The 26,163-nt window shown below is 36.5% G+C and overlaps 1 protein-coding gene across 1 annotated transcript in view; it reads right to left on the bottom strand.

Annotated features, from left to right (window-relative positions):
- The window catches only part of Alg1 (ALG1, chitobiosyldiphosphodolichol beta-mannosyltransferase), a 238,764-nt gene that overhangs the window by 160,782 nt on the left and 51,819 nt on the right, over positions 1-26,163 (bottom strand). Inside the window, exons 4-6 of the mRNA XM_090387354.1 lie at positions 21,038-21,118; positions 16,377-16,480; positions 3,724-3,872 (exon numbers count right to left, since the gene is read on the bottom strand). Of these exons, the coding sequence (XP_090243480.1) occupies positions 3,724-3,872; positions 16,377-16,480; positions 21,038-21,118 (334 nt within the window). The remainder of the gene's footprint in view (positions 1-3,723; positions 3,873-16,376; positions 16,481-21,037; positions 21,119-26,163) is intronic.

Here is a 26,163-nt window from a genome sequence, read left to right as displayed (position 1 = left end):
CCGGTAACTTAACTTAATGCAATCCTCTTTTGTACATATGATTTTAATTTTAAATCTACATCAATGTTTATCTTCCTGTTGGATTTCATATTTTTGTTATCAATTGTGTTCATTGTTCTGCTCTCAGATACGCTGTTAATGGTTACCTGTTGTGTATCTTGTTAATAAAATAAAATAAAAATAAATAAAACATGTCGACATTGCCACCTGGCTCCAGAAACAATCCAGCACATCACCAAAGGATGCAGGGTGATCACCCAGATAGATTACACTCACAGACATGACCAGGTGGTTAGGATAATACATCATAAGCAAGTGCAAAAATACCAGTTGAACAAAGAAAGTGTGCCATATTATAAGTATGAACTCCAGGCCATACTAGTGATCCCTACTCACAAACTATACTTGGACAGTGCCATAATAACAGACAAGATGAAAACCAATAGTAAAACAATAATAACAGTAACTGGACACAACCAACCATCCCATGCACTTGGTACCAGTACCCATCATGGAGCAGAAAAAAATCCCATACAGGAGATGAGTTTTATAATAATAATATGCAAAAATCAGAAGAATAATCATAAAGTAATTTCTTAATAAAAGAAATAATAAGAGTGAAATCATTATGACACTTATTTACTACCTGTTAAAAGCAGAACATGAGACTAGTTGAAAAAACAGTTTGTGCAAAACACAGATAAAGAGAAACAGGAATGATGCCTGGCATTAAAATTTTATGTCATAAAGCGATGACAGAGAGATTCATAGTAACATTGATAAATAACAGATGGGTTGCACAAACAAAAATCTAATAAATTTCATTTGAGTATCCTTGAGACTGTACAAGAGAGATATAACAGTAACAGTGACCAAATTATTATCACAGCAATCAATAATGGAAAGTAACTTTCAAACACAAATGAGGAAAAAACTATTTTAAAATTTGACAGATACAGGCGTGATTACACAGGGAAGGATGGAGATTAGTTTGAAGGATAACACCTAAATCTTCATTAATATCTTAGTCAAGATATAGGAAACACCGCGCCTCTGTAGCCAGGTGGGAAGGAGTAGCAGTGCGTAACACACGCTTCTTGATTAGACCGGGGTTCGAGCCCGTCACCACCAAATACGGAAAGGTCAGAGAATGACCACCGCATATCCCGGAGCAATATGGCCTTAGTTGCTAATGCTCCTAAAAATCAAACAACAATAACAATAAGGAGAGAGAGAGAGAGAGAGAGAGAGAGAGAGAGAGAGAGAGAGAGAGAGAGAGAGAGAGAGAGACAGCAAATAGTTGCCACTTGATGTTGGCAGATTGGAATGTGAATGACATATTATTTCAGTAAAGATCATCTAGTAATGACACTGAGTATAAACTAGGGCTTACAATACTGGGATCCCAGTCATTTTTTTCCGGTATTGAAATACCAGTATTGATACAAAAAATACCGGTTATTCAGTACTAATTTTAAAAAAAAATAATTTCTTATAATTTAATCACATAAAGGTTATAAAATCACCTTTTAATGATTATGACATCCTATCTCTAATATCAAATGTTCGATAAATCATTGAAAAGACACCATGCAACATTGCAACCTGTCCACAATTCTCGGACAACTTCATGTCTGACCGTATCGTACTCCACTACTGATTTTAGTTCAACTCCACCAAGTGTACAAGTTATTTCGGGGTTGCTGTTACCCAGATGTGAGACCTTGCATTTTGCTGAATTAAAGCATAGCTGCCACTTTTCTGACCATCCCAGAAGTCTATCTAGGTCACTCTGAAGACGCTCTGCTTGGCGGCGACCATTAACTACTCTACTGATCTTTACATCATCTGCACGGTTAGACCTCACACCCTCCATCCTTTCATAGATGCCATTTAAGATAATCAAAATCAACAGTGGTCCCAATACCGATCCTTGGGGAACCCCACTTCCTACATTAACCCAATCTGAGGAATAACCATTTATCACAACCCTCTGCCTGGTGCCCTCAAGCCATAGTGCTATTCATCTAAAGATTTTCCCTATGATTCCACCCTGCTCCAACTTATAAAGTAACCACTCGTGTGGGACTGAGTCAAATGCTTTGCTGAAATCCAAATAAACAATGTCGAAATTATTCCCGAAGTCCAGCTCTTGAGTGACACTGTCAAAATAGCTAACCAGATTAATTAAACATGATTTTCCAAAACCATGCTGTGTATCCTACAGAATTCTATTTCCATCTAAATGAACCTGAATTCCACCCTTGATTATTGCCTCCATGATTTTCCCTACTACTGAAGTTAGACTGGCCGGTCGGTAATTTCCCGTTACACTCCTAGAACCGCCTTTATGTTCCAATTTACACCAATCCAACGGAATCTCTCCTGAGTCCAGTGATACTCTCATAACTAGCTTAATGGTTCAATGCACTCACTTGCCGCTTCCTTTAAGATTATAGGGTATATGCCATCAACCACAGGAGCCTTACTCACCTGTTCTCATTAAATAATCATTTGAAATTTCAACATCATTAATTACATTTTTTTCAACTTCACTTCCATAATATCTCATTGACACAAAGGGGTTTTTTTTATGTAAATATCGATGCAAAGTAACTGTTGAGTTCATCTGCAACTTCAGCTGTGGTATCTAATACTGTCCCATGTCCATTACATAAGGGTCCAGTCTGATTTGTCCTTCTGTTCTTTGCATTTATATATGTGAAGAATTCTTTAACTACACTCTTTGCTCTCTTCTTTATTCCTTATCCCCACTCTTTGCTCTCTCCCAGACTCAATAAAGATACTATAGTGAAAATTATACTTTGCTTAATAAAACATCTTTCTCCTTCAGAAAATGATGAACATAATTCAACCATAGAAGACCAACATGGAATGGAACATCAGTGTTCCACAAATTCTTTCCAAAATAAGAAATTGTCTGACTCCAATGAGATTTCAAAAGATGAACTTGAGTCGGAAATTAATGAACTACTTTTAACTATTTTTGCTAAAAAAGTTCAAAGCCTAGAAAATATGGACCGAGATTGTCTACGATTATCTCAGTACAATAGTACTAGAATAGAATCTGAAAGGGTGTTTACTGCCGCTAATCAAATACTGTATGTACCAAAATTAGATCCATTTTAAACGATCATACTATTGATTGCTTATGTTTCTTAAGAGCTCACTTTATTCGGACAGGTAGTGTGGATGCTTAAACATAACTAAACTTTGCAGTAACACTATGTATTTTTTTGTTTTTATAATAACTGTATTTTAATGTTTTTTTTCAGAATATTTATTATTGCAATAAAAGTTTATTTTAAACATGAATTCAAGTAATTACAGTACTTGTTTTTTTCCTTACTTTATTGCACCTAATTGTCATAAAAATGTATTGAGAAAAACGTTTGTTTTTGGAACACTGGTATCCCAGTTTCATAAATTAAAAATAACGAAATACCAGTAATGTAAACCCTAGCATAAACCAATTTAAAAAAAAAAAAAAAAAAAACAGTGCAAAAGAACTAATGCAATTTTGACTTTTTTTTTTTTTTAATAAAATTCTAAACTATGATATACTTACCCATGAAAGGAAAAAAGAAAGCAATTACCAATTTTGGTCTTGTATCATGTCCAATTATCACAAAATTGATGTACAAAGAAACAAAACTGGTAATAATGAACATATATAATTACTAAACAATATAGTTTACATACCATTTACATATTCTTACTAAAACATGTTGGTGACCTAAGGAGAGCTGCAAAATAGTGTATCCATAATTATGCCAATCTATTATAAGATGAGAACATTGAATCCAGCAAACAATCCACACTATAGGTAGAGTAGGAATGGAAGGAGGATTCTAAACAGGAAAAAATATTTTTTAAAATACATAAAAAAAGTAGAGTACATGCATTAGTAAAGTTAAAATTGAATTTACTGGAATTACTAAGAAATAAAATGACTGACAAGTGAGAAATTGTAATTATTTGAATTTTTTTTAAAAGATTTGAAATAGACCTATTATAAATGTTATACATCACCATCATAACACTAATTATGCAAAGAATTACTATGTATCACATGAAAACTTTCAGTCAACACTGATCACAACAGTTTACTACCTTCCTGATGACAGAAAACCAAAGAGGAATGTTCAGAAATATGTATGATATAATTTGTTTAGCCACTGGGTGTACTGGGTGTTATTATTTTAATCAATCTTTCATTTAACATTCAATTAATTAATTGCTATTGATATAGACTATAAAATATTTAAGGGCAAAGGCCTCATGCTACGAAGTAGAATGACTAACATGTAGATCATGCTAAAATAGATATAAACAGTATTTTGCATGTCGTAAATAAGCAAAAAGAAGCAGCATTATAAGTCGTGATTGGGAGATTAATGTGCCTACTATCTTGCAACCCCCACTGTCTTCACACCCGCTAATCAAAAAAAAAGAGACCAAATGTTTAGTTTGTTTTAGTGCGTTGCATCGATTGTTGTGTTCTGTCGCACTGCAAAAGGACAAATTTTATTTTGTTATTTATGTCGGGAATGTTGAAATTTTTTTTATAGTAAATACATTTTTTTTTGTTTAGAAATTGCGAAAATGATGGGTAAATGCAAAAGAGTTGCGCTTTCGGTTAAACAAATATTTGAAATTATTCAAAAGTTTGAAAACGGTGCACCTGTTAAATCTTTACAGAACTATTATAATGTTGGTGACAAAACCATACGCGAAATTGTAAAAAAAATAAAGGGAAGCTATTAGATTTAAAATCGACATCGAAAAAAATAAAGGGAAGCATCTTATTGGACATGCGAGTAGTACGGGGTAAGTTTTTTATCTATCGCCATATTTTTTACGTAGGTTGTTGTACATTTCTCGATACAGTAAGTCTCTGACTTACACAACTACGGATTTATAAATTTGTTTTCCCTCAATTTTTTTATTATTTTTTTTTTTTAGGATTGTAAAATTTAAAAAAAAAATAAAATAAATAATAAGAAGAAATCAATAACGACGATCACGGCACACACAAATTGCACAAGTGAGATCGGAGTAACAAGCAAAAATAAAGGAAAGAAGAGAAGATTCCTACAATTATTTATGTTTTTTATATGACTGAAGATTTCAGTGAAGGGGACACGCACTTCACCATAATAACGTAAAAACCCACAGAATTCCAGCTATCAGTATTATCGCAAATGCAATAAGATCGAGTTTACTACCCGTTTATAATAGATTGTGCTAACAGAAAAGCCCAATAAAACGGCAAGTGCAAATTGTTTTTATTGTTTTATGGCAGTGACCTCCAGAAATGTGCTTTAGTAAAGTGAGCTTGCGCGGTGTGATAATAGTGAGTTTTCGCCTTAACCCTATGAAGTTCTTTACAGAAAATTTCATTTTGACCATTATCATGGTGCTGACTAAGAGAATAGTGACAGCACTACTAGTGAATCTACCAAGAAAAGGAAAGTGATCGATTTGGATCAAAATGTATGAAAATGGTCAAACACTAACAAGTATCGCGCTGAATTCAGATTACAATAATACAGCAGCAATATGTTACTAGTCATTCCCGAGTTACGTAAAACTTGACGAAGTAAAAAGTCCTGGAACGTATCTCTTGTGTATGTCAGGGACTTCTGTATTTTTGGATTAACCAGGAAATCGATTATCCAGGATTTCTTTTTTACCATCTATCCCGGAAAATCGAGAGTTTGAAAGGAGATTTATGAAAAACGATTTCTGTTCTGTATGCTACATTAGCAATCGTCTATGGTTCAAAAACAACACAAAGAAACCAGCTGCTAAAGCTACACCATTGATACACACTGCATTTCCAGATGTTGATGTCGAAGGATCCTTGTGTGTAATAGCTGCAGAAGATCACTTAAGAACAACACCATTCCAGCGCTATCTAATTGTCAAATGGCTTTGTCTACCCAGAAATTCCATCGCATTTACTGAAGTTGGATTTAGTGACAGAGAGGCTTATTTTTCCTTGCTTACCGTTCATGCAATTAAGGTGCCTGAGATGCATATGGACACTACGGCATTCTGGGCCAAGTGATCAATGTGTTTGTTTCAGTCAACATGATGGTGCATCGCTTAACAAGGAAGATTGACGATGATCATTATATAAACATGCATATAAAATGCAAGAAAATACACAAGCCGAGCTATTTGATTGGTTTAGTAAGAAAGCTAGTGGTTAAAGTGTGGCTTCTATATTTGGTCAACATGCTTCTCTATCGATTGTATCAAATCACGATAGATCAGTCATTCTTTGATAAAAGTCATATGGAAATTAATTTGGCTAAAGATGACATAACAGAAGCGGTTTGATCGAGGAAAGTCTCACTGCCCAACAGTAAATGTTGTGGAGCAAGAATAAAATCTTAGAATCACCCCAGGAGAACCTAAAGTACTGCAAAGCCTACTGTTTGACAAGCACACAGAGAAACTGTCCTTTCCCAGCACTTATCTTGGACAATTCAGAATCTTCAGAGAGAGAGAGTTTACAAGTGACTGCATTCATGATGGCAATGAGCAAGCTCAGACAATCTGACTGATGCGGTGTTACTCCATATGATCTCCTTTACATAACAATGAAGATAATGAGATTGAGAACAAGAGTCTCTTTGACAGTGAAATTCAAATACATAGGTAAAGATACAAAACTAGCCCATGAGCAAGTTCAATCCAAAGAATACATTAATTGCAGTATCGAAAACAATTTGGCCTTCCTAAGGGCAATTCCTAACTCAATCTACTACCGGGCTCAATGTAAGTGCAATATATTAGCTATAGAAGCCAATTCAGAAGAACAGTGCCCATGGAAGTATATGTCGAAAAAGCATGCAGCAGAAACAGTACATCTATGAGACAGCGAGTAGAGAGACTCTGTTAGAGAGGAGTCATTAATTAACCTAATTGCCCTTTTCTGAATGGAATCTATAAGCCTCTGAGGGAGGTTTTGGGGGAACCCCCCAGATGTGGGAACAATATTCCATGGTAAGGCGGATTTGCGATTTGTACAGAGTGAACAGCTGTTTGGAAGAAAAGTAATGCCAAGAGGGAAAGAGAAAAACAAGTTTTTTAGATGCAGAGGAAGCAATATTTGTAATGTGCTTGTGCCAAGAGAGAGATTAGAAGTCAGGGTAATCCCCAAAAGAGATATATCATCTTGCCTAGAAACCAGAGTGTCACAAAGGTAAGCATAGGAGAATCCTTTTTTTCAAGATATAACACAGAACTGAGTTTTAGAAGAAATGAAATTAACTAAGTTGTCTTTGCCCCACTGGAGAATTACCCGGAGATCAGCATTTAAGGAATTGGTAGCGGATATTCGAAAAGTTGAAGCTGATTGAGCAGGACAAGATTTCTCAAAATGGAAAATGGAATGCAACGTGCTATCGTCGGCAAAACTATGGATAGGATTTCCAGTCAATGGAAGAAGGTCATTAATATACAAGAGGAAAATAGTGGGGGGAAAGAACTGAACCTTGGAGGACACCTGCATTAGTGGAGAAGTTAGAAGACAGAGAGCCACCTACCATCACCCTCAGTGAGCGATTAGAGAGAAAACTGGATAACCAATTACAAAAAAACAGTTGGCAAACCATAAGATGGAAGCTTGTTAAGAAGACCATTATGCCAAACATGATCAAAAGCCTTTGGGATGTCAAGTGCAACTGTTTGTGTTTCACCAAACTTTTCCACTGAATTTGTCCATAAATGGGTAACATGAGTCAAAATATCACCAGAGGATTGACATTGATGGAATCCATAATGGCGATCGTTGATCAGACGGAAGGTATTTTAGAAAGAGTAGAAGTAATTGCAATGGGACGATAATTGGATGGGAGCAATTTGTCACCCTTTTTAGGAATTGGTGGTATGAGCAAATTTCCAAGCAGAACGAAAAACAACTTTAGAATAAGAAAGTGAAAAAAGGTGGCAAAGAAGAAGAGTAAGTTCAGGAGCACAGGTTTTGAGAACAAGTGGAAAAATACCATCAGGACCTGGAGCTTTCTTAGCATCAAGATTCGTCAAAATTCTTCTGACAGAAGACCACAGGAGGCATTGAATGGAGAGTGTTGGGAATGGTGGGAGGTGTTTTACCAAGATCAATACATGAGTTTTACATTACATCAATACATGATTTTACCAAGATTAATACATGAGTTGGAAGAAAAATGGGATGCTAGCAGGTCTGCTTTATCCTTGGCTGAAGTGACAACAGAACCATCTGGTTTTGATAGAGGTGGGAGCAGAGATGGAGAAAAGTTGCGGCCAATAGCTTTGGCAAGAGACCAGAATGCTCGGCTACCATTAGGGCAAGAAGCAAGTTTTCTACTCTTAGCCTTTTCAAAATCTAGTTTGGACTGATTTAGGTTTAGATAAAGGACGAGATTTTAAAGTGGAGTGTGAAATAAAGGATTCCATTCCTACAAGAATAATTTCACTGACACAATCTGAGCAAATGCTGGCATCAGAAGTTTTGAAACAGTAATCTGACCAAGGAAACGAAGAAAATAAATCTCGCAGATCATCCCATTTTACATTCTTGTAAAGCCAAACAACACAAGGTTGGGAATAGCCATGAGATAAAGGCTCCATTGGAGAAGAGACAATCACCAAGTTGTGATCTGAGGTGCCTAAAGAACCACTCACTTCGACTTCGACCGTGTACTTTGGGTTGGGTAAGGGTTGTTTGTGAGAAAAAGATCAAGCGTGTTGGCTGTATGGTTAGGATTGTCCAGCATTCTTGTAGGTAAATGAACAATCTGTGCAAGGTTATTAGTAATTGCAAAAGCCTCAGCATCTTGACCAGCTGGGTTGATATGACTAGAAAACAGAAATCAGCTGGAGTTGTGAACATTAAAATCACCAAGGAAAATTACCTCACTCTTAGGAAAGTTGGACTGGAGAAAGTCAAATTGTAAAGAGAGGAAGTCAAAGTGCTCCAAGTGATTAGTTGTTGTTTGTTTGTTATTTGGTTTTTAGGAGCATTAGCAACTAAGGCCATATTGCTCCGGGGATATGTGGTTGTCATTCCCTGACCTTACCGCATCTTCCGTATTTGGTGGGCACGGCTCGAACCCCGGTCCAATCAAGAAGCGTGTGCTACGCACTGCTGCTCCTGCCCACCTGGCTATGGAGGCACCTCATGTGATTAGTGGAGTTGGGAGAACGGTAGAGACAACAGATGAATTTGACACAATGAGGTAGAAAGATTTTAAGCCAGAGAAGATCGAAAAGAGGAGATTCCAAATTACCAAATCTCTGACAAGGAATATCGGAATGGACATATGCACAAGTACCACCTTTGAGACAAAAGGAATCATACAGCAAATAATTTGGGCAACTGAGATGAGGAGTAGTTGAATCAACTGATAACTGAGATTTTGTCAGAAAAAGTACATGGGGTTTTCCAGGCTGCAAGTGAAAATGGATATCGTTGAGATTACAATTGAAACCACATATATTTGTGAAATGAACTAGGAAGTGTTTGGAAGATCTAGATGTTTTCACAGATAAGCTCACTCTATTAGTTTGACAATTCATGGTGTACTGAATAGTAAATAAAAGTGGGGGGAGGATATGAAGTATTAAAATTTTTGGATATAGTGTACACATGGTAAAAATATACCTAGATCCATGATATAATGTGGCTTTGACAATGCCCTCTACATACACACTACTCGGACTTCCTCCAGTCACTATCTGTCAGAGTAGAGATAGCAGGATTATACACTAGCTGATACAGAAGCCTCCTAAAGAGTTACCAATAGGTTCGGTCAGGTGTACTAACTAGCAGCCAGCCTGCAAACACCGTTTTAGAGCTGTACCCTCGAAATGTATGGAAGATGGATCTTGCCATGATGTTCATCATAACGTCAAAAGTCATCAGTCATACTACATGATGGAAGAGATGGGGAAGGGTTGACTGGAACGTAAGTCTGGAGACTAAACATGGGCTCCACCACTTCAAGCCTCCAATAAGCAAAGTGATGGTATTGCACCAGTTGATGAGAGTCGTCTACCACCTAGTAAACTCTAGTGATAATACTTTGCATTCTTCTCAGAGATGACTTGTAATCTGTCTTAGCTTACCTTACCTCCTTTGTGACTTGACTGCAGACTAGTTTATATCTGATATAGGCATCGGTATTACCTGATAATTTATGTGCATTCTTTGTATTTTTCTTCTTGACATGAGTCTTATCAATTCACCTGATATACATTAGGTCTGAGCCTTGAACAGTATCTCTTAGGGGGTATAAAAAATCTAGTGGCATCCCTGAATGCTTTCCATTTAGAATTAGCAGTTGGTATCATCAGTTGATCCTAGTGAATAGCAGTGGGTGACCAACTCACAAATTCCAGTCAAAATTTGGAAAGCTAAAATCCCCCATTACAAGACATTCTGATTTGCTGGCCTACTCCATTTCTCTGTATGGTTGTCATTATACTCAATCACGAGGCCCATAACATACTCTTTCTTTTTTTTTTTTTATAGTGGTTATGTCACACAAAACTGATAACATTTCAGTGGCCACTCACGTTGACTGGATGCACTGCCTTATATTTTATGTGCTTCTCAACTAAGATCATAAATTTCTCCCACTTCCTGCCTTGTCTATCCTTTCCATACACATTGTTATCCCTATATTCAAATTCTGTATCCCTTGTGTCTGAGTGACACCATGTTTCCAATATCCCTACAATGTCTGTGTTTGACTAAACCAGTACTTTAAATTCTTCAAATTTACTTACTATGCTCCTAGAATTAGTCCAGACTCCAGACTCAGAACTCGAAGAGGGACTCAGCTCTGTTCCTCATATAAGCCCATCAGAATGCTGCCTTGGTGTTCACACCTTACACACACACTGCAAAAAAAACACACAAAGATAGCCCACTGGCTCTTTAATGTCTCATCATAAATAACACCACAAAAAGGCCAAAATTAGCATAATGTATATAGCTTTCATTCACAAAAGAACCGATATCGGCAATTCTCTCCTGAGCCAAATTACTTCTAATTGATCTTTTTGTTTACTGCTCTTGTTTGAGGCAAAATTCTAGTCAACTCCAACAGTTTTTAAATTCTGTACAGTGGGATAAACTGACGATGTTACCAACAGTAGATTCTAAGTGGGAAGCAGCATTCAAGGAATTAATCGTGGAAGCTACCAAAAGTTTCATACCTATTAAGAAATATTGTTCAAGGTTTAGGCCTAAATTGTTATCTAATGAACTAATGAGACTCGTAATACAGAAGAAAAATGCATGGGATGCATATAAATTATCAAGCGACTCAGAAGCCTATGGCAGATATAAGCTAGTCTGTAATCAGGTGACAAAGGAGGTTAGGCAGGCGAAGGCAGATTATGAGAAATCCTTGGCAAAAGATGCTAAGAAAAACAGCAAGGATTTCTTTACTTATATAAACTCTAAAAGGAAGGGGATGAATCTGATTGGTCCACTTGACATCGATGGTTCGACTGTTGATGATCCTGCTCAGATAGCAAACAAACTGAATGAGTATTTTCATCTACATTCACACATGAGGAATTATTAAGGTTTGAAAATGGCAGAAGGTTATCAAATTGTAGCAGGATACTTAATGATTTTGTAATAACTGAAAGCAAAGTGGAGGAGAAATTGTTGAAGTTAAACGTAAGAAAAGCACCTGGGGTGGATGGGATCTATCCAGTTATATTAAAGGAGGCGGCAAAGCAACTAAGCAAACCCTTAGTCATAATTATGAGAGTGTCCTTGGACTCAGAGGAGGTTCCCACGGACTGGAGATGTGCAAATGTATCCCCAATTCACAAAGGGGGATCGAAGGGTGACACGAGTAATTACAGACCAGTTAGTTTAACTTCTGTTCCGAGTAAAATAATGGAGTCACTGGTTAAAGATGCATTGCAGGATCATCTAGACAAGACTGCGCAATAATTCAGACACAGCATGGGTTTGTTAAGGGAAAGTCTTGTCTGACAAATTTGATAGGATATTATGATGTGGTTACAAAGGAACTGGATGCAAAAAATAATTTTGATATCATATATTTGGATTTCAGGAAAGCTTTTGACACTGTCGCGCATGGAAGACTATTGTACAAATTGGAGCAGAATGGTATTAAGGGTAAGTTGCTACAATGGATAAAAGGATGGTTAAGTGGGAGAAGACTGAGGGTGGTAATCAATGGGTGCTGCTCTTCTTGGATTAATGTTATTAGTGGAGTCCCACAGGCTTCGGTGTTAGGTCCACTGTTGTTTTGTATATTTATCAATGATATTGATGAAAGTATATCAAGCTTAATGTCGAAGTTTGCAGATGATACAAAGGTTGGCAGGGTTGTTAATGACAGTAATGGCAGTGTGCTACTGCAACAGGATCTAGATAATTTGGGCAGATGGGCTAAGAAGTGGCAACTGAAGTTTAACCTTGACAAATGCAAAGTACTGCATATGGGTAGAAGTAACCCCAGAGAAACGTACCAACTGTGTGGTACTACATTTAAGGTGGTAGAAAATGAAAAAGACCTGGGAGTAATTGTGCAGGCAGATATCAAGTTTTCTGAGCAATGCAGACAGGCTGCCAGGGCAGGTCATGGGGTTTTGTCAATGATATATAGGAATTTTGCTAGCAGGGAAAAGGAGGTGATTATCCCTCTGTATAAGGCAATGGTCAGGCCACGCCTTGAGTGCTGCATACAGGTCTGGAGGCCTCATTTTAGGAAGGATGTAGATTTACTTGAGCGTGTACAGAGAAGGGCAACAAGATTGGTGAGGGGAATGAAGGGATCCTCTTACCAAGAGAGGCTTAAGTTCTGCAAATTGCAGTGGCTGGAGACTAGGCACCTGCACGGTGATCTGATTGAGGTATATAAGGCCTTGAATGGGTTGAGCATGCTGAATTCTGATGGGATCCTTCCACTTTTTCAGATTACGAACCTAAGGGGGCATAAATTCAATTTAAGAAAAGACAGATGTAGATTAGATGTGTGGAAATTTTCCTTTAGCCAGCGGGTGGTTAATTGCTGGAACAAACTTCCATCTGTCATTCTGGAAGTTGATAGGTTGAATAAATTTAAGGAGGAACTGGACGGGCATTTGGAGGGAATGGTGTGATTTTTTTTTTTTTTTTTTTTTTTTGGCTGATGCTGCATAAGCTCATACACTTGCTTTCTTGCATCAAATGCCACTGCTGCTACTACTACTACTACCGCTTAATCTGAATTTTCACTTTCTTATTACAATACTCACATTTAAAAATGATAGAACACTTCAAATATATTGAGTAATTGCAGCTTGTGAGAAATCATTTTTTAAGATTTCCCACGCTCTTTTCTCGCAGTTCAATAATAAAATGAACATCAGCTAGAAGTCAGTTACAGTGTATGTTCATTGGTATGGCTACAAGAAAGCAGACAGCTTTGCCAATTGCAAGAAATTAGAATTCTGCAAGCTGTAGATAATGGTGTGCATTCTAAGGCTGATATCGCCAAACAGTTCCACTGTTCCAGAAGAGAACTCTGTTCACTATTCTGAAAGATTGGAAAAGCTTGAAAGTTTAGAGAACTCTGCTGCTGCACTGTGCAGAATTCGAGCAGGAAAGGCTGAGTATCAGGATCTTGAAAAGGTAATTTTGGAATGGCTAATGATGATGTGTGCAAAAAAAGTCCTGTAGATGGTAAAATTTAAAAGATAAGGCTGAATCGGTTGCACATCAAATGGATATTGAAGAATTTAAAAGTTCAGATGGATGGTTCCAGAAATTTAAGACTTGTCATGGCCTGTCTTTCAAAAAAGTGTCTGGTAAAAGTGCAGTTGTGGACAGTGCACAAGTGACAGTGTCTAGTACCTATGACCAAACATGATGTCAGTTCTTCAGCCACTTGCTCAAGGTATAATCCAGTTTTTAAAAAAATTACCAAAGAATGCTATTAAATAAATTTGTGCTGTCTTGAAAGCAAAATTCAATGTGAAATCGACATCCTGCAGGCAATGTATTTATGTGTTTAAGCATGGAATGAAGCTGATGAAAAATTGATTGCCAACTGTTTCAAATCCTGCATGTTTGAATCGTCCATTCAAACATGTAGGATTTACCATTTTGAATGATGCAATTGTGATGTTTCACATGCTTCATCCTCTATTAATTTAATACTGTAGTACATATTATAAATAAGATTATACTACATCCTATTAGTAGAATTATATTAAATATTCAAGCTTTTACTTGTTCAGTTGGGGATTTTATGAACGATGGATATAACACTCTTTCGACATAACCGTTTTTCTCATTCCCCTGGAGGGTCGTTATATAGAGCTTCGACTGTAATTTAAAATTACTGCATGAAATAAGAAGAGTACAGCAATGCACACTTTACTGGATTTTGTCACAAGTCTATGCTATGCTATTACATTTATAAATAATGCTACTGATTTTCTAATTTCTTATCTAGAAACAAAAAAGGTATGCCAACCTACATTATTAGACCCTTGAAGATATTTATTTACTTCCCTTAAAGAACCACAATGATGCACTACACTACAATTTACTAATTACAATATATGATATTCACTGAATGTAACCAAATTGTTTTTAAAATCAGATTCTTTAAATATGACTGAATTCTAAGCTAATAATTTGACTTGTTCCCAAAGGATCCAATGAATAATAAAAGCAACTATTAGCAAGTGTGCCTTTAACATGAAATCATTGATAACAAAAATAGAAAGCTAAGAACAAATTTTAGCACCTGATAAGAAATGTTCCCAAGGGAATTTTTTTTAATATGAAAATTTTGTTCTTTTAGTGTGTACAGTATAGTATATACAGTATACAGTACAGTATAGTACAGGCTTAGTACAGTATATAAAATGAGGTCCCTCTAAACCAAAACCATTTAAACTGCAAATTATATCAGAGTAGTCTAAATAAAATAGGAAACATTAAGTATACAATTCTTTATTCAAAGCTATGGTAAGTTCCTTATCGTAGCTTTGTATTGTGGTTCCTTACCACAATATTTTTCAACATAGCACAATGCACATCTTCTATTGACAAACTGTCTGGATACTGTCAAAGAATTTCTCTGCACCACATGAACCAAATAAATCTTTAAGGACTTCAGTGACTGACAAAGATGATAGTTACTTAGAACCAAATCATAAGAATAAGAAGACTGTGATAGCACTTCAAAATGCAGCTATTGCATAGTGTCAAATCTTGTGCAAATGCTTTTAAGATGGGTGCGCTCGTGCAGTACAAAATCCCTTTTGGGATCAACCTTCAATGTTTGGTCTGGATTACAGGCTTCAGATAGCTCATAAACATATCATAGTACAAAGCATTCTTGACAATTGTTCCCTTATTCATATAACTATCCGAAATAACCTTCATTTTTGTCCCAAAATACAATCAGCATCACCTTCCCTGCAGGTGGTATGACTCGGAATTTCTTCAACTTTTGGCAGCTGGAATAGCACCACTATCACCATACAAAGCCAAAAACAGAGGGCTGCATCAGCACCTGATAAGAAATGTTATTGTTTCAGCTGCCCTGTAAGTAGACAGCTAGCCATCTGTACATGTTTTACTGAATCCTCAGCCACCTGTGCACACTTTACTGAATCCTATCCATCTGTACATACTTCACTGAATCCTGTCTTAGAGAAGTATGATAAGATCTAATGCTCATATTGAGTTGCTTACTCATGTCATTCAGCTTAATACACTGGTTTTCATAAATAAGCCATTTCAACAGCAGAAACCTTGTCTAGTGTAAAAAATGCAATTAATCTCTCCAGGCCAGGTAAAGGAGAATTTTCAAAACCATGGACTTCATTTTTAAACATTTTGACCATTTATATAGTGATCTCTGTTACAAACAGCTACAAATGGAAGCAGAAATTTCAAAGCCATAGATCATTTTTAATTTTCTGGGCCATTTCTATACTATCCTCTGTTACAAAGAGTCCTTGCCATACACACTAATCATCCTACAACTAATTTCGATAGGCTTCACCCCTTATGCATTTAGAAATCATAAAACTACTCTTATCTCCATCTTAGTACAACTTTCCATATACAAAATCATTTTGAATGCTATAAAATATATATTTTATTTTACCTGTTTTTACCTGTTGTTACCTGTTTTTATAGCATATAAAATTATATGCTATAAAAACAGGTAACAACTGGATTAATGGGTGCTAATGCAAACTATATCAAAGATGTCATGTTAGAGGCACATTTAGAAATAATGAGCCACTTTTGGTATTTTCATTTGAACCACCCTCATACAATGACATATAAGCAATAAACTTACCTGCACTAATATATGTTTAGGCTTTCTTAGAGAAAACAGGGTAATCAGTAATATAAATGACAGCCAAAGTGTTTTTAAGATGTAAACCAACAATCTTGGTAAGTCTGAAATTATATTAATAAAGAATCAGCATTGATATATATTTGGTAAATACTTTTTCAAATACATATATATGGTGTCAAAAAAATCCAATTACCTAATAATTTATAATGTTAAAACCATGTTTAAACCATAACCGAGCATGCTAGTTATTTTTTTTCCCTTATACATGTACTTGCTTAAAGGGCTAAGTATAAAAAGTTATCCCATTTATTATCTTAAAAACCAGCAAGAAATAATTCAAAATCATTCCCTTTTTGATGACCCTTTATTTTCAATCTTTTCTAAACAAAACTGTGAAAATTCCATTTTATTTATACTAATTTATTTTTTGAAAATAAAATGCCTCTGCAATACTTTAAACATGTTTTTATACAGTTTATAGTAATAGCCATATAGTGCAATAGCCACAGGCTTCTGTTGCACTCACTGAGGGGACAAAAAAAAAAAAAAAAAAAATTCAAGTAGATAAGAAAATACAAATTATATGATTCCCTCTTCACACAGATAACTATCCAGTTGACCTTTGAATTTATTCAAATTGTCAGCCTCAACTACCTGAGAGGGCAACTTTTTCCAACAATCAACAACTTGCTGGCTAAAAGAAAAGTCCCTACAATCTAATCTAAACCTCAAGCCCTGTGATTTGAATTTATGTCCCCTAGTTCTGGAATTCTTTATAACAGTGAGAATTCCACCTTCATTCATTTTATTAATCCCTCTCAGAGCCTTATAAACCTCAATCAGGTCACTCTGAGGTACCTGGTTGCCAAGCTCTGTAGCCCACATAATTGGAGTCGTTCCTCATATGGCTGTCCTTCTACTGATTTCACCATTTGAGTTCCCCATTTTAAGACCCTTTCAAGGAGCTCAATTTCTTTTATTCAGATGAGATCTCTATACTTCAACACAGTATTCCAAATGTGGTCTTACAATTGTCTTATACAGTGGGATTATGACCTCCCTATCTCTACAGGATAGGGAGGTCATAATCGATAAAACACCATGGGCTTTCCTGTTTCCTGCCTGTTTACGTGCTCAGAAAACTTCATATCTGACTATATTGTAACTCTCAGATCCCTTTCCTTAGCCACTGTTTTTAATTCAATCCTACCGAGTGTATAATTTGTTTGTGGGTTGCTATTCCACAAGTGCCAATCTTTAAAAAAGGCAACATAAATGACCAATAACTATAGAAGAATCAGTCTTCTAAACTATGGATACAAAGTATATTCAAGCCTTTTAAAACTGAAATTAGCAAATATGAAAACATTCTTGGAGAAGAATAAAACGGGTTCAGGAAGAGAAGATCATGTGCAGAAGCTTACTTCACACTCAAGCTTCTGATAGAAAAAAGAAGAGAGTTTAACTTAGAAACCCATCTCCTATTCGTAGATTATAAAAAAGGCTTCAACAAGGTGAACCGAACAAAACTATCTGAAATCTTAAAAGAAGATAATATGCCAAACCAGTTGATCGAGGCCATCTTCAATATCTATGAAAATAATAGAATAAAAATTAAGATTGAATCACAAACAACTGAATCAGAGACAATAAATACAGGGGTACAACAGGATGTGGACTGTCACCACCTCTATTTGACATACAGTCGGTCCTCGTATAACACGTGTTTACATTACACGAATTCGATCATACACGATTTATAAATAGGGGAACGTTATCTTATATAACACGAACCGAATTCGCTTATGCACGATTCGCCTTTGTGTTTAGAAGAAATGGCAGACGAACGTGGAATCACCCCAACAGAACGCAACACGATAGGAATGAAGAAGATTCTGAAAATGTATTTATGTGTTTTATATCAGTGAAGGGGAAACACATTTTACCATAATAACGTAAAAACCAACACAATTCCAGCTATCGGTATAATCGCAAATGCAATTAGATGGAGTTTACTACCAGTTTATAACAGATTCCACTAGCAGAAACAAAACTGGAAATTGTTTTTATTGTTTTATGGTAGTAACCCCCAGAAATGTGCTTTAGTAAAATGTGGGGTGTTAATAGTGTATCTCGGCCTTTACGGTGTTGTTTATTCAGTTGCTACCTGTGCGCAGCTTTGTTTATGTGTATCAAGCATGCCTTCTCCATTTTGTAATTGTGCTTTATTCCCTAAAAATTAGTAAAATACTTAAAAGGAGTGAAAAGGAAGCGTCCTGGTGAAGACACTGCAGATTCAGAGAAAAAAAAAAAAAAAAGCAATATCGATAAACAAAGGCGGACTGGATCAAAAATTCTTACCCGGGGAAATTTATAGTGGCCTCATACTATGGTTTATGGCCAAAATCACACCGGGATTTCCCGGGTAAGGCTTATGGCCAGTCCGCCTCTGCCGATAGAGAAAAAAATATGAAATTGTGAAACGCTTTGAGCGAAATGAAAGACCATGTGATATTGCACGTGCTGCAGACCTAAATGAGGCAACGCCAAGAATTACAAAGAATGCAGAGAAAATAAAAACTTTCATAGCGGGAACAACTCAAAGTGTAATTAAAATCCATTAGATTAAGACACAAGAATTGGAAGGGATGGAACGGCTGTCATCTGTTTGGATAGAAAATCAAACAAAAAACAAGTTTGCTTACGATAGAAGCAAAAGCATTAGCAATATTTTATTACGTAATAGTCGTAATAAAATACGTAAGTATTTTATTACGACTATTACGTAATAAAATTCATAAAATTCGTAAAAAAATTATTTTATTTAAAATAATAATTTTTTTACGAATAAAATACGTATTTTATTCGTAAAAAATACTTTTTTAGTATTAAAAAATACTAAAAATACTTTATTATATTATAATAAAAAATATATTATATTTTTTATTACGTATTTTAATCGTTATAAAATACGTAAGTATTTTATAATGATTAAAATTACCCGATTATTTATTGTGTTTGGTAATGTTTTGGTTCCAAATGTGCGTTCAATCTTGGGTGGTCGGCACCTAACCTCACTTTTCCCATAGGGCCTGTTGTTTATATTGCACGATTTTGCATTGCACGAGAGTTTCTAGGAACACAACTATCGTGCTATACGAGGACAGACTGTATATATATTTCATATTATAAGAGAATGGAGGAAAATCTCCAAGAGAGGCAACGAAATTGGCCACAAAGCAAGAATAGACATGGTTTTTTGCTGATGATCAGGTTCTAATAGAAGAAAATGAGAACTCATTGCAGAAGGCCATATTCTCACTAACAAATGAATAGCAAAAAAAAAAATAAGATTTTATTATTTTGAATAAACGAAATAGAAAAATCATTTGATGCGGAAATTTCAACCTCAAAGATAAAAGTGGTGGCATTCAAAGGAAGAGATCCAATAAGAAGCAAGATCTGCATCAACAATAATATTATCAAACAAGTTAATACTTTCAAATACCTAGGATACCATCTGTCCTATGAAAAAGAAAAAGATATTGAACACAAAATAAATAATTACACAGAAATAACTAAAACTATAAGTCATATTTTTAAATCTAATCTGGAAATCTAAGAAAACAAGGATACGAATACATAACATACTCGCCAGAACTATCCTAACTTATGGCTCCTATCCTATCCTAACTTGAGGCATGGACAATGAGCTTTGAATTTATTCAAAGCTCATTGTCCATATAGGAGGAGGGTGACTGGTGCAGAAATGTGCTTTATGTACAGAACCACAGGTTATACCAGACTTGCCATGAAAAGAAATCAAGACATCCTGTCAGAACAAAAGAAAACTTCGATACTGAATTTTACCAATTCATACAGAAACAGATGGATCCACATGTAGAGACAATGGAGGATGGATGCTGTCCAAAAGAGATTTTGTACTACAAATCCAAGGGAAGGAGAGAGACAGTAACAGGCCACTAGGCTTAATACTGGATAGGAAGAAGAAGAAGATATAATTAAATTAATTTCTTTTTTCATTTCATTTATTATTACTTTATTTAGTTACATGCAAATTAAATCAAACACAGTACTTCCAAGATATATGGAAGTATGTTTAGGTGCAACTGCCAAATCTGAATATGATATTCCAAAAGCAGCTGCACACATCATTAAATCAAACACAGTACTTCCAAGATATATGGAAGTATGTTTAGGTGCAACTGCCAAATCTGAATATGATATTCCAAAAGCAGCTGCACATCATCTTGTATAGAGGAATAATAACATCCCCAGGTACTAAATTCCTAGTGATTGAGCAATAACACCATCTCTAAGATGGTGATATACCACACTGTGCTGAGTTGGAATATTCGGATATAGAATAATACCTCATGGCAGAAATTGGTAAGGCAATTCCCACCATGAAGCATCATTATATACTGGAAACTTTTGACGTAAAGTGTTGCACTCCTAAATTGAAAATAACCTTTTATCTTGTAAGTAGTTATAGAAAATGGATTAGATTTAATTTCAATACTTTGTCTTCTTTTTCTGTTTCATAATTTAATGAATTAGATAACTCATGTGAATATTACGTTTTGCCAAATATATGTGTAAAAAGTTGAATCAATCTGATATCAATGCTTACTTACATTTTTGAAAAGATGGAGGTTCCTTAATGAGATGTACAGTTATACTGGATTCGGTAGTTATTTCTTTGTGTGGTTCAGATCCTGAAACATAAAAAATATACATTTCTCTATTACAGAATTACATATCACATAATGCATTTTAATAAAAAACTACTAACAGAAAAGAAGAAACTAATTTTCGATTAATGCTCTCCAAAGAATATTTACTAACTATAAAAAAAGTTATCTTTAACTCAGTTTAAATTTAATAAACAATTAAAGAATAATAGGCAGTCTTCTACAATTCTGTGTGCATGGAGACAAGCTTAATGTATACATATCAAGAGGACCCTCGTTATCCAAGGATAATTGGTTCCAAAAAATTCCATTTCAAACAAATCCACTTAAAATGGGGAACAATTTTCATAATGTTTATTATTTAAATAAAACTAAATGCAACTAGGCATAATATTTTAAGAGTTTAAGATTCTATATCTATAATATTGGTGTAGATACATCATAGATAATTCTTAAAGAAAAACTATGATAGTAGCGTGAAAAGCATCATTTCATCAGTATCTCATATTGTGCTCATCCTTCACAACAAATTGCCCGTGTATTGCATTACCTCGAATAAGTAACATTATTCGAGGTAATGCAATGGTCAGGTCTGGAGGCCTCATTTTAGGAAGGATGTAGAGTTGCTAGAACGAGTACAGAGAATGGCAACAAGATTGGCAAGATGAACAAAGGGGTGCGCTTACGACGAAAGGCTTAAGTTCTGCAAGTTGCAGCATCTAGAGAGTAGGCAACTGTGAGGTGATCTGATCAAGGTGTATAAGGCCTTGAATGGTTTGAGCAGTCTCAATGCTGATGGGATACTTCTGCTTGCTCAGATTAAGAACCTGAGGCGGCATAGATTCAAATTGAATAAAGAAATATGTAGAATAGATGTACGGAAGTTTGCCTTTATCCAGCGGGTAGTTGATTGCTAGAACAGCCTTCCATCTGTTGTTGTGGAAGTTGATAGCTTAAATAAATTTAAGGCTAAACATTTGAAGTAACCGTTTGGGTGAAATAGGAAGGATTTTTTTTTTTTTTTTTTTTTTCGGCTGATGCTGCATAAGCTTTCTTTCTTTCATCATATAGTAATAGTGGCATGTCATGCAAGAAAGCAAGCGTATGAGCTTATGTAGCAATAGCAAAAAAAAAAAAAAATTCACACAACCATTCCCTCTAAATGTTTGTCCAGTTCCACCTTAAATTTATTTAACCTATCAACTTCCACGACAGATGGAAGTTTGTTCCAGCAATTAACCATCCACTGGCTAAAGGCAAATTTCTGAACATCTCTTCTACATCTGTCTTTCCTCAATTTGAATTTATGACCCCTTAGTTTCGTAATCTGAACAAGTAGAAGAATCCCATTAGAGTTCAGCGTGCTCAATCCATTAGCAGCCTCTGTAGCCGAGTGGTCAGGACCGGGAGTGCACTAGCACACGCTCTTTGAGTAGACCGGGGTTCAAGCCCTTGACTGCGTGGCAAATTATGGTCCATTTCCCTCAACATGAATTGTTGAGGAGGCTTCCATCCTGCAGTGGGTTGATAATGGTTGCATTTTACCTTTACCAATCCATTAAAGGCCTTATACAACTCAATCAGATCACTTCACAGGTGCCTAGTCTCCAGCCGCTGCAATTTGCAGAACTTAAGCTTTTCTTGGTAAGAGGATCCCTTCATTACCCTCACCAATCTTGTTGCCCTTCTCTGTATATGTTCAAGCAAATCTACATCCTTCCTAAAATGAGGCCTCCAGACCTCTACACGGTACTCAAGGCGTGGCCTGACCATTGCCTTATACAGAGGGACAATCACCTCCTTTTTCCTGCTGGCAAAATTCCTGCCTAGGAAATAAGTGAACTCATACACCAACCATTAGATGAATTTTACTGTGACTAAAATTTTTACAAATAACAAAAAATATAAAAATATTATATAGTAGTAGTAGTAGTAGTGGCATGTGATGCAAGAAGCAAGTGTATGAGCTTATGCAGCATCAGCCAAAAAAAAAAAAAAAAAAAAAAAAAAAATCACACCATTGCCTCCAAATGCCTGTCCAGTTCCTCCTTAAATTTATTCAACCTATCAACTTCCACAACGACAGATGGAAGTTTGTTCCAGCAATTAACCACCCGCTGGCTAAAGGCAAATTTCCACACATCTATTCTACATCTGTCCTTTCGTAATTTGAATTTATGCCCCCTTAAGTTCGTAATCTGAACAAGGGGAAGGATCCCATCAGAATTCAGCGTGCTCAACCCATTCAAGGCGTTATACACCTCAATCAGATCACCGCGCAGGTGCCTAGTCTCCAGCCACTGCAATTTGCAGAACTTAAGCCTCTCTTGGTAAGAGGATCCCTTCATTCCCCTCACCAATCTTGTTGCCCTTCTCTGTACACGCTCAAGTAAATCTACATCCTTCCTAAAATGAGGCCTCCAGACCTGTACGCAGTACTCAAGGCGTGGCCTGACCACTGGCTTATGGAGAGGGATAATCACCTCCTTTTCCCTGCTAGCAAAATTCCTATATATCATTGACAAAACCCCATGACCTGCCCTGGCAGCCTGTCTGCATTGCTCAGAAAACTTCATATCTGACTGCACAATTACTCCCAGGTCTTTTTCATTTCAACTCTGTGGTACTACACTGACAGTGGTAGAGAATGAAAGGGACCTGGGGGTGGTTGTGCAGGCAGATATGAAGTTTTCTGAGCAGTGCAGATGGGCTGCAAGAGTAGCTCATGGTGTATTGTCGATGATATATAGGAATTTTTCTAGCAGGGATAAGGAGGTGATTATTCCCTTGTATAAGGCAATGGTCAAGCCACACCTAGAGTAATGTATACAGGTCTGGAGGCCTCATTTCAAGAGGGATGTAGAGGTGCTGGAACAAGTACAGAGAAGGGCAACAAGATTAGTGAATGGAACAAAGGGGTGCTCTTACGAAGAAAGGCTTAAGTTTTTCAAATTACAGTGTCTGGGGACTAGGCACCAGCGAGGTGATCTGATAGAGGTGTATAAAGCCTTGAATGGTTTGAGCATGCTCAATGCTGATGGGATTCTTCCTCTTGCTCAGAATAATCACCTGAGAGGGCATAAATTCAAATTGAGAAAAGACAGATGTAGGATAGACGTGAGAAAATTTGCCTTTAGCCAGCGGGTGGTTGGTTGGTGGAATAGACTTCCATCCCTTGTCGTGGAAGTTGATAGCCTAAATAAATTTAAGGCTCAGCTGGACAGGTATTTCGAACGAACAGAGGGGTGAAGTGGAAGTGGTTATTTTTTATTTATTTATTTTTATTTTTTATTTTTTTGGCTGATGCTGCATAAGCTTGCTTTCTTGCATCAAATGCCAATGCTAATGCTAATGCTAATTTTCTACTACCTTAAGTGTAGTACCACACCGTTGGTACGTTTCTCTGGGGTTATTTCTACTCATATGCAGTACTTTGCATTTGTCAAGGTTAAACTTCAGTTGCCACTTCTTAGCCCATCTGCCCAAATTATCTAGATCCTGTTGCAGTAGCACACTGCCATTACTGTCATTAACAACCCTGCCAACCTTTGTATCATCTGCTAACTTCGACATTAAGCCTGATATACCTTCATCAATATCATTGATAAATATACAAAACAACAGTGGACCTAACACCGAACCCTGTGGGACTCCACTAATAACATTAGTCCACGAAGAGCAGCACCCATTGATTACCACCCTCTGTCTTCTCCCACTTAACCATCCTTTTATCCATTGTAGCAACTTACCCTTAATACCATTCTGCTACAATTTGTACAATAGTCTTACATGCGCAACAGTGTCAAAAACTTTCCTGAAATCCAAATATATGATATCAAAATTATTTTTTGCATCCAGTTCCTTTGTAACTACATCATAATATCCTATCAAGTTTGTCAGACAAGACTTTCCCTTAACAAACCCATGCTGTGTTTGAATTATTACTGCAGTCTTGTCTAGATGATCCTGCAATGCATCTTTAACCAGTGACTCCATTATTTTACCCAGAACAGAAGTTAAACTAACTGGTCTGTAATTACTCGTGTCACCCTTCGATCCCCCTTTGTGAATTGGGGATACATTTGCACATCTCCAGTCCGTGGGAACCTCCTCTGAGTCCAAGGACGCTCTCATAATTATGGCTTAGTTGCTTTGCCGCCTCCTTTAATACAAAAGGTACTAGGAAAGTTTTGCAATACAGCTTTGTTTATTTAATTTTTTCAAAGTAATTTCCTCTACATTCAATACACCTCTCCATCCTCCGAAACCAATCTTTAAACCAGTTCTGCCAAGTTTCACTAGGGAGTAAAGCACACTCGTTGTCCCAAGCCCGTAGAAGGTCCTCATCACTGGAAAAACTATTCAGTGCTTACTTGCAAAATGGTGAACAACAGGTTCCCATATAAATGGAACCTGTCCTAACAGAGGGTAGACAATTTCTCATCTACTCTCTGTTAAGACTCCAGAGGCACAGTTGAACATTCAAAAGAGAATTTCAGCTAGCCCCGGAAAATCTATCAGGAAACTCTCGCAACAAACTGGAGCGAAATCAACCTGAAATTGAAAGCCTACTGCATGACGTGTGTCCAAGAACTGCTGCCACCTGATGCAGCAAAATATGAATTATTGTGAGTGGCTGCTTAACAAGATTGCAGATGGTGAACTCAACCCACTGCTTTATTTCATGAGTGATGAGGCGTGGTTCCAGCTTTCTGGTCATGTGAATTCTCATAACGCTCAATACTGGTGTGCCGAAAATCCTAACAGCTGACGTCAGAAACTGATTCACGACTAGGAAACTGGAGTATGGTGTGCAGTTTCTAGCAATTGAATCATGGGCCCAATATTGTTTTGACACAGTGACACTACAGTGAACACAGCAGTTAATCTTCAAATTTTTGAGAACTTCTACACTCAGTTAACAGAACGCGAGCGTGAAAACTGCTACTTTCAACGGATGGCACCACATGTCTCTTGAATCACTGGCCCATATTCATGACAGTTTCATAGAGGAAAGCACAGTTGGAAAAGGATTATGGCCACCGTGTTCTCCAGATTTGTCTTCATGA

The sequence above is a fragment of the Mastigoproctus giganteus genome, chromosome 13 (assembly GCF_048544385.1).
Source record: "Mastigoproctus giganteus isolate SK-2022 chromosome 13, ASM4854438v1, whole genome shotgun sequence".
Lineage (NCBI taxonomy): Eukaryota > Metazoa > Arthropoda > Arachnida > Uropygi > Thelyphonidae > Mastigoproctus > Mastigoproctus giganteus.
The sequence above is the reverse complement of the archived record's forward strand: the minus strand, read 5'-3'. Positions and strand labels throughout refer to the sequence as shown.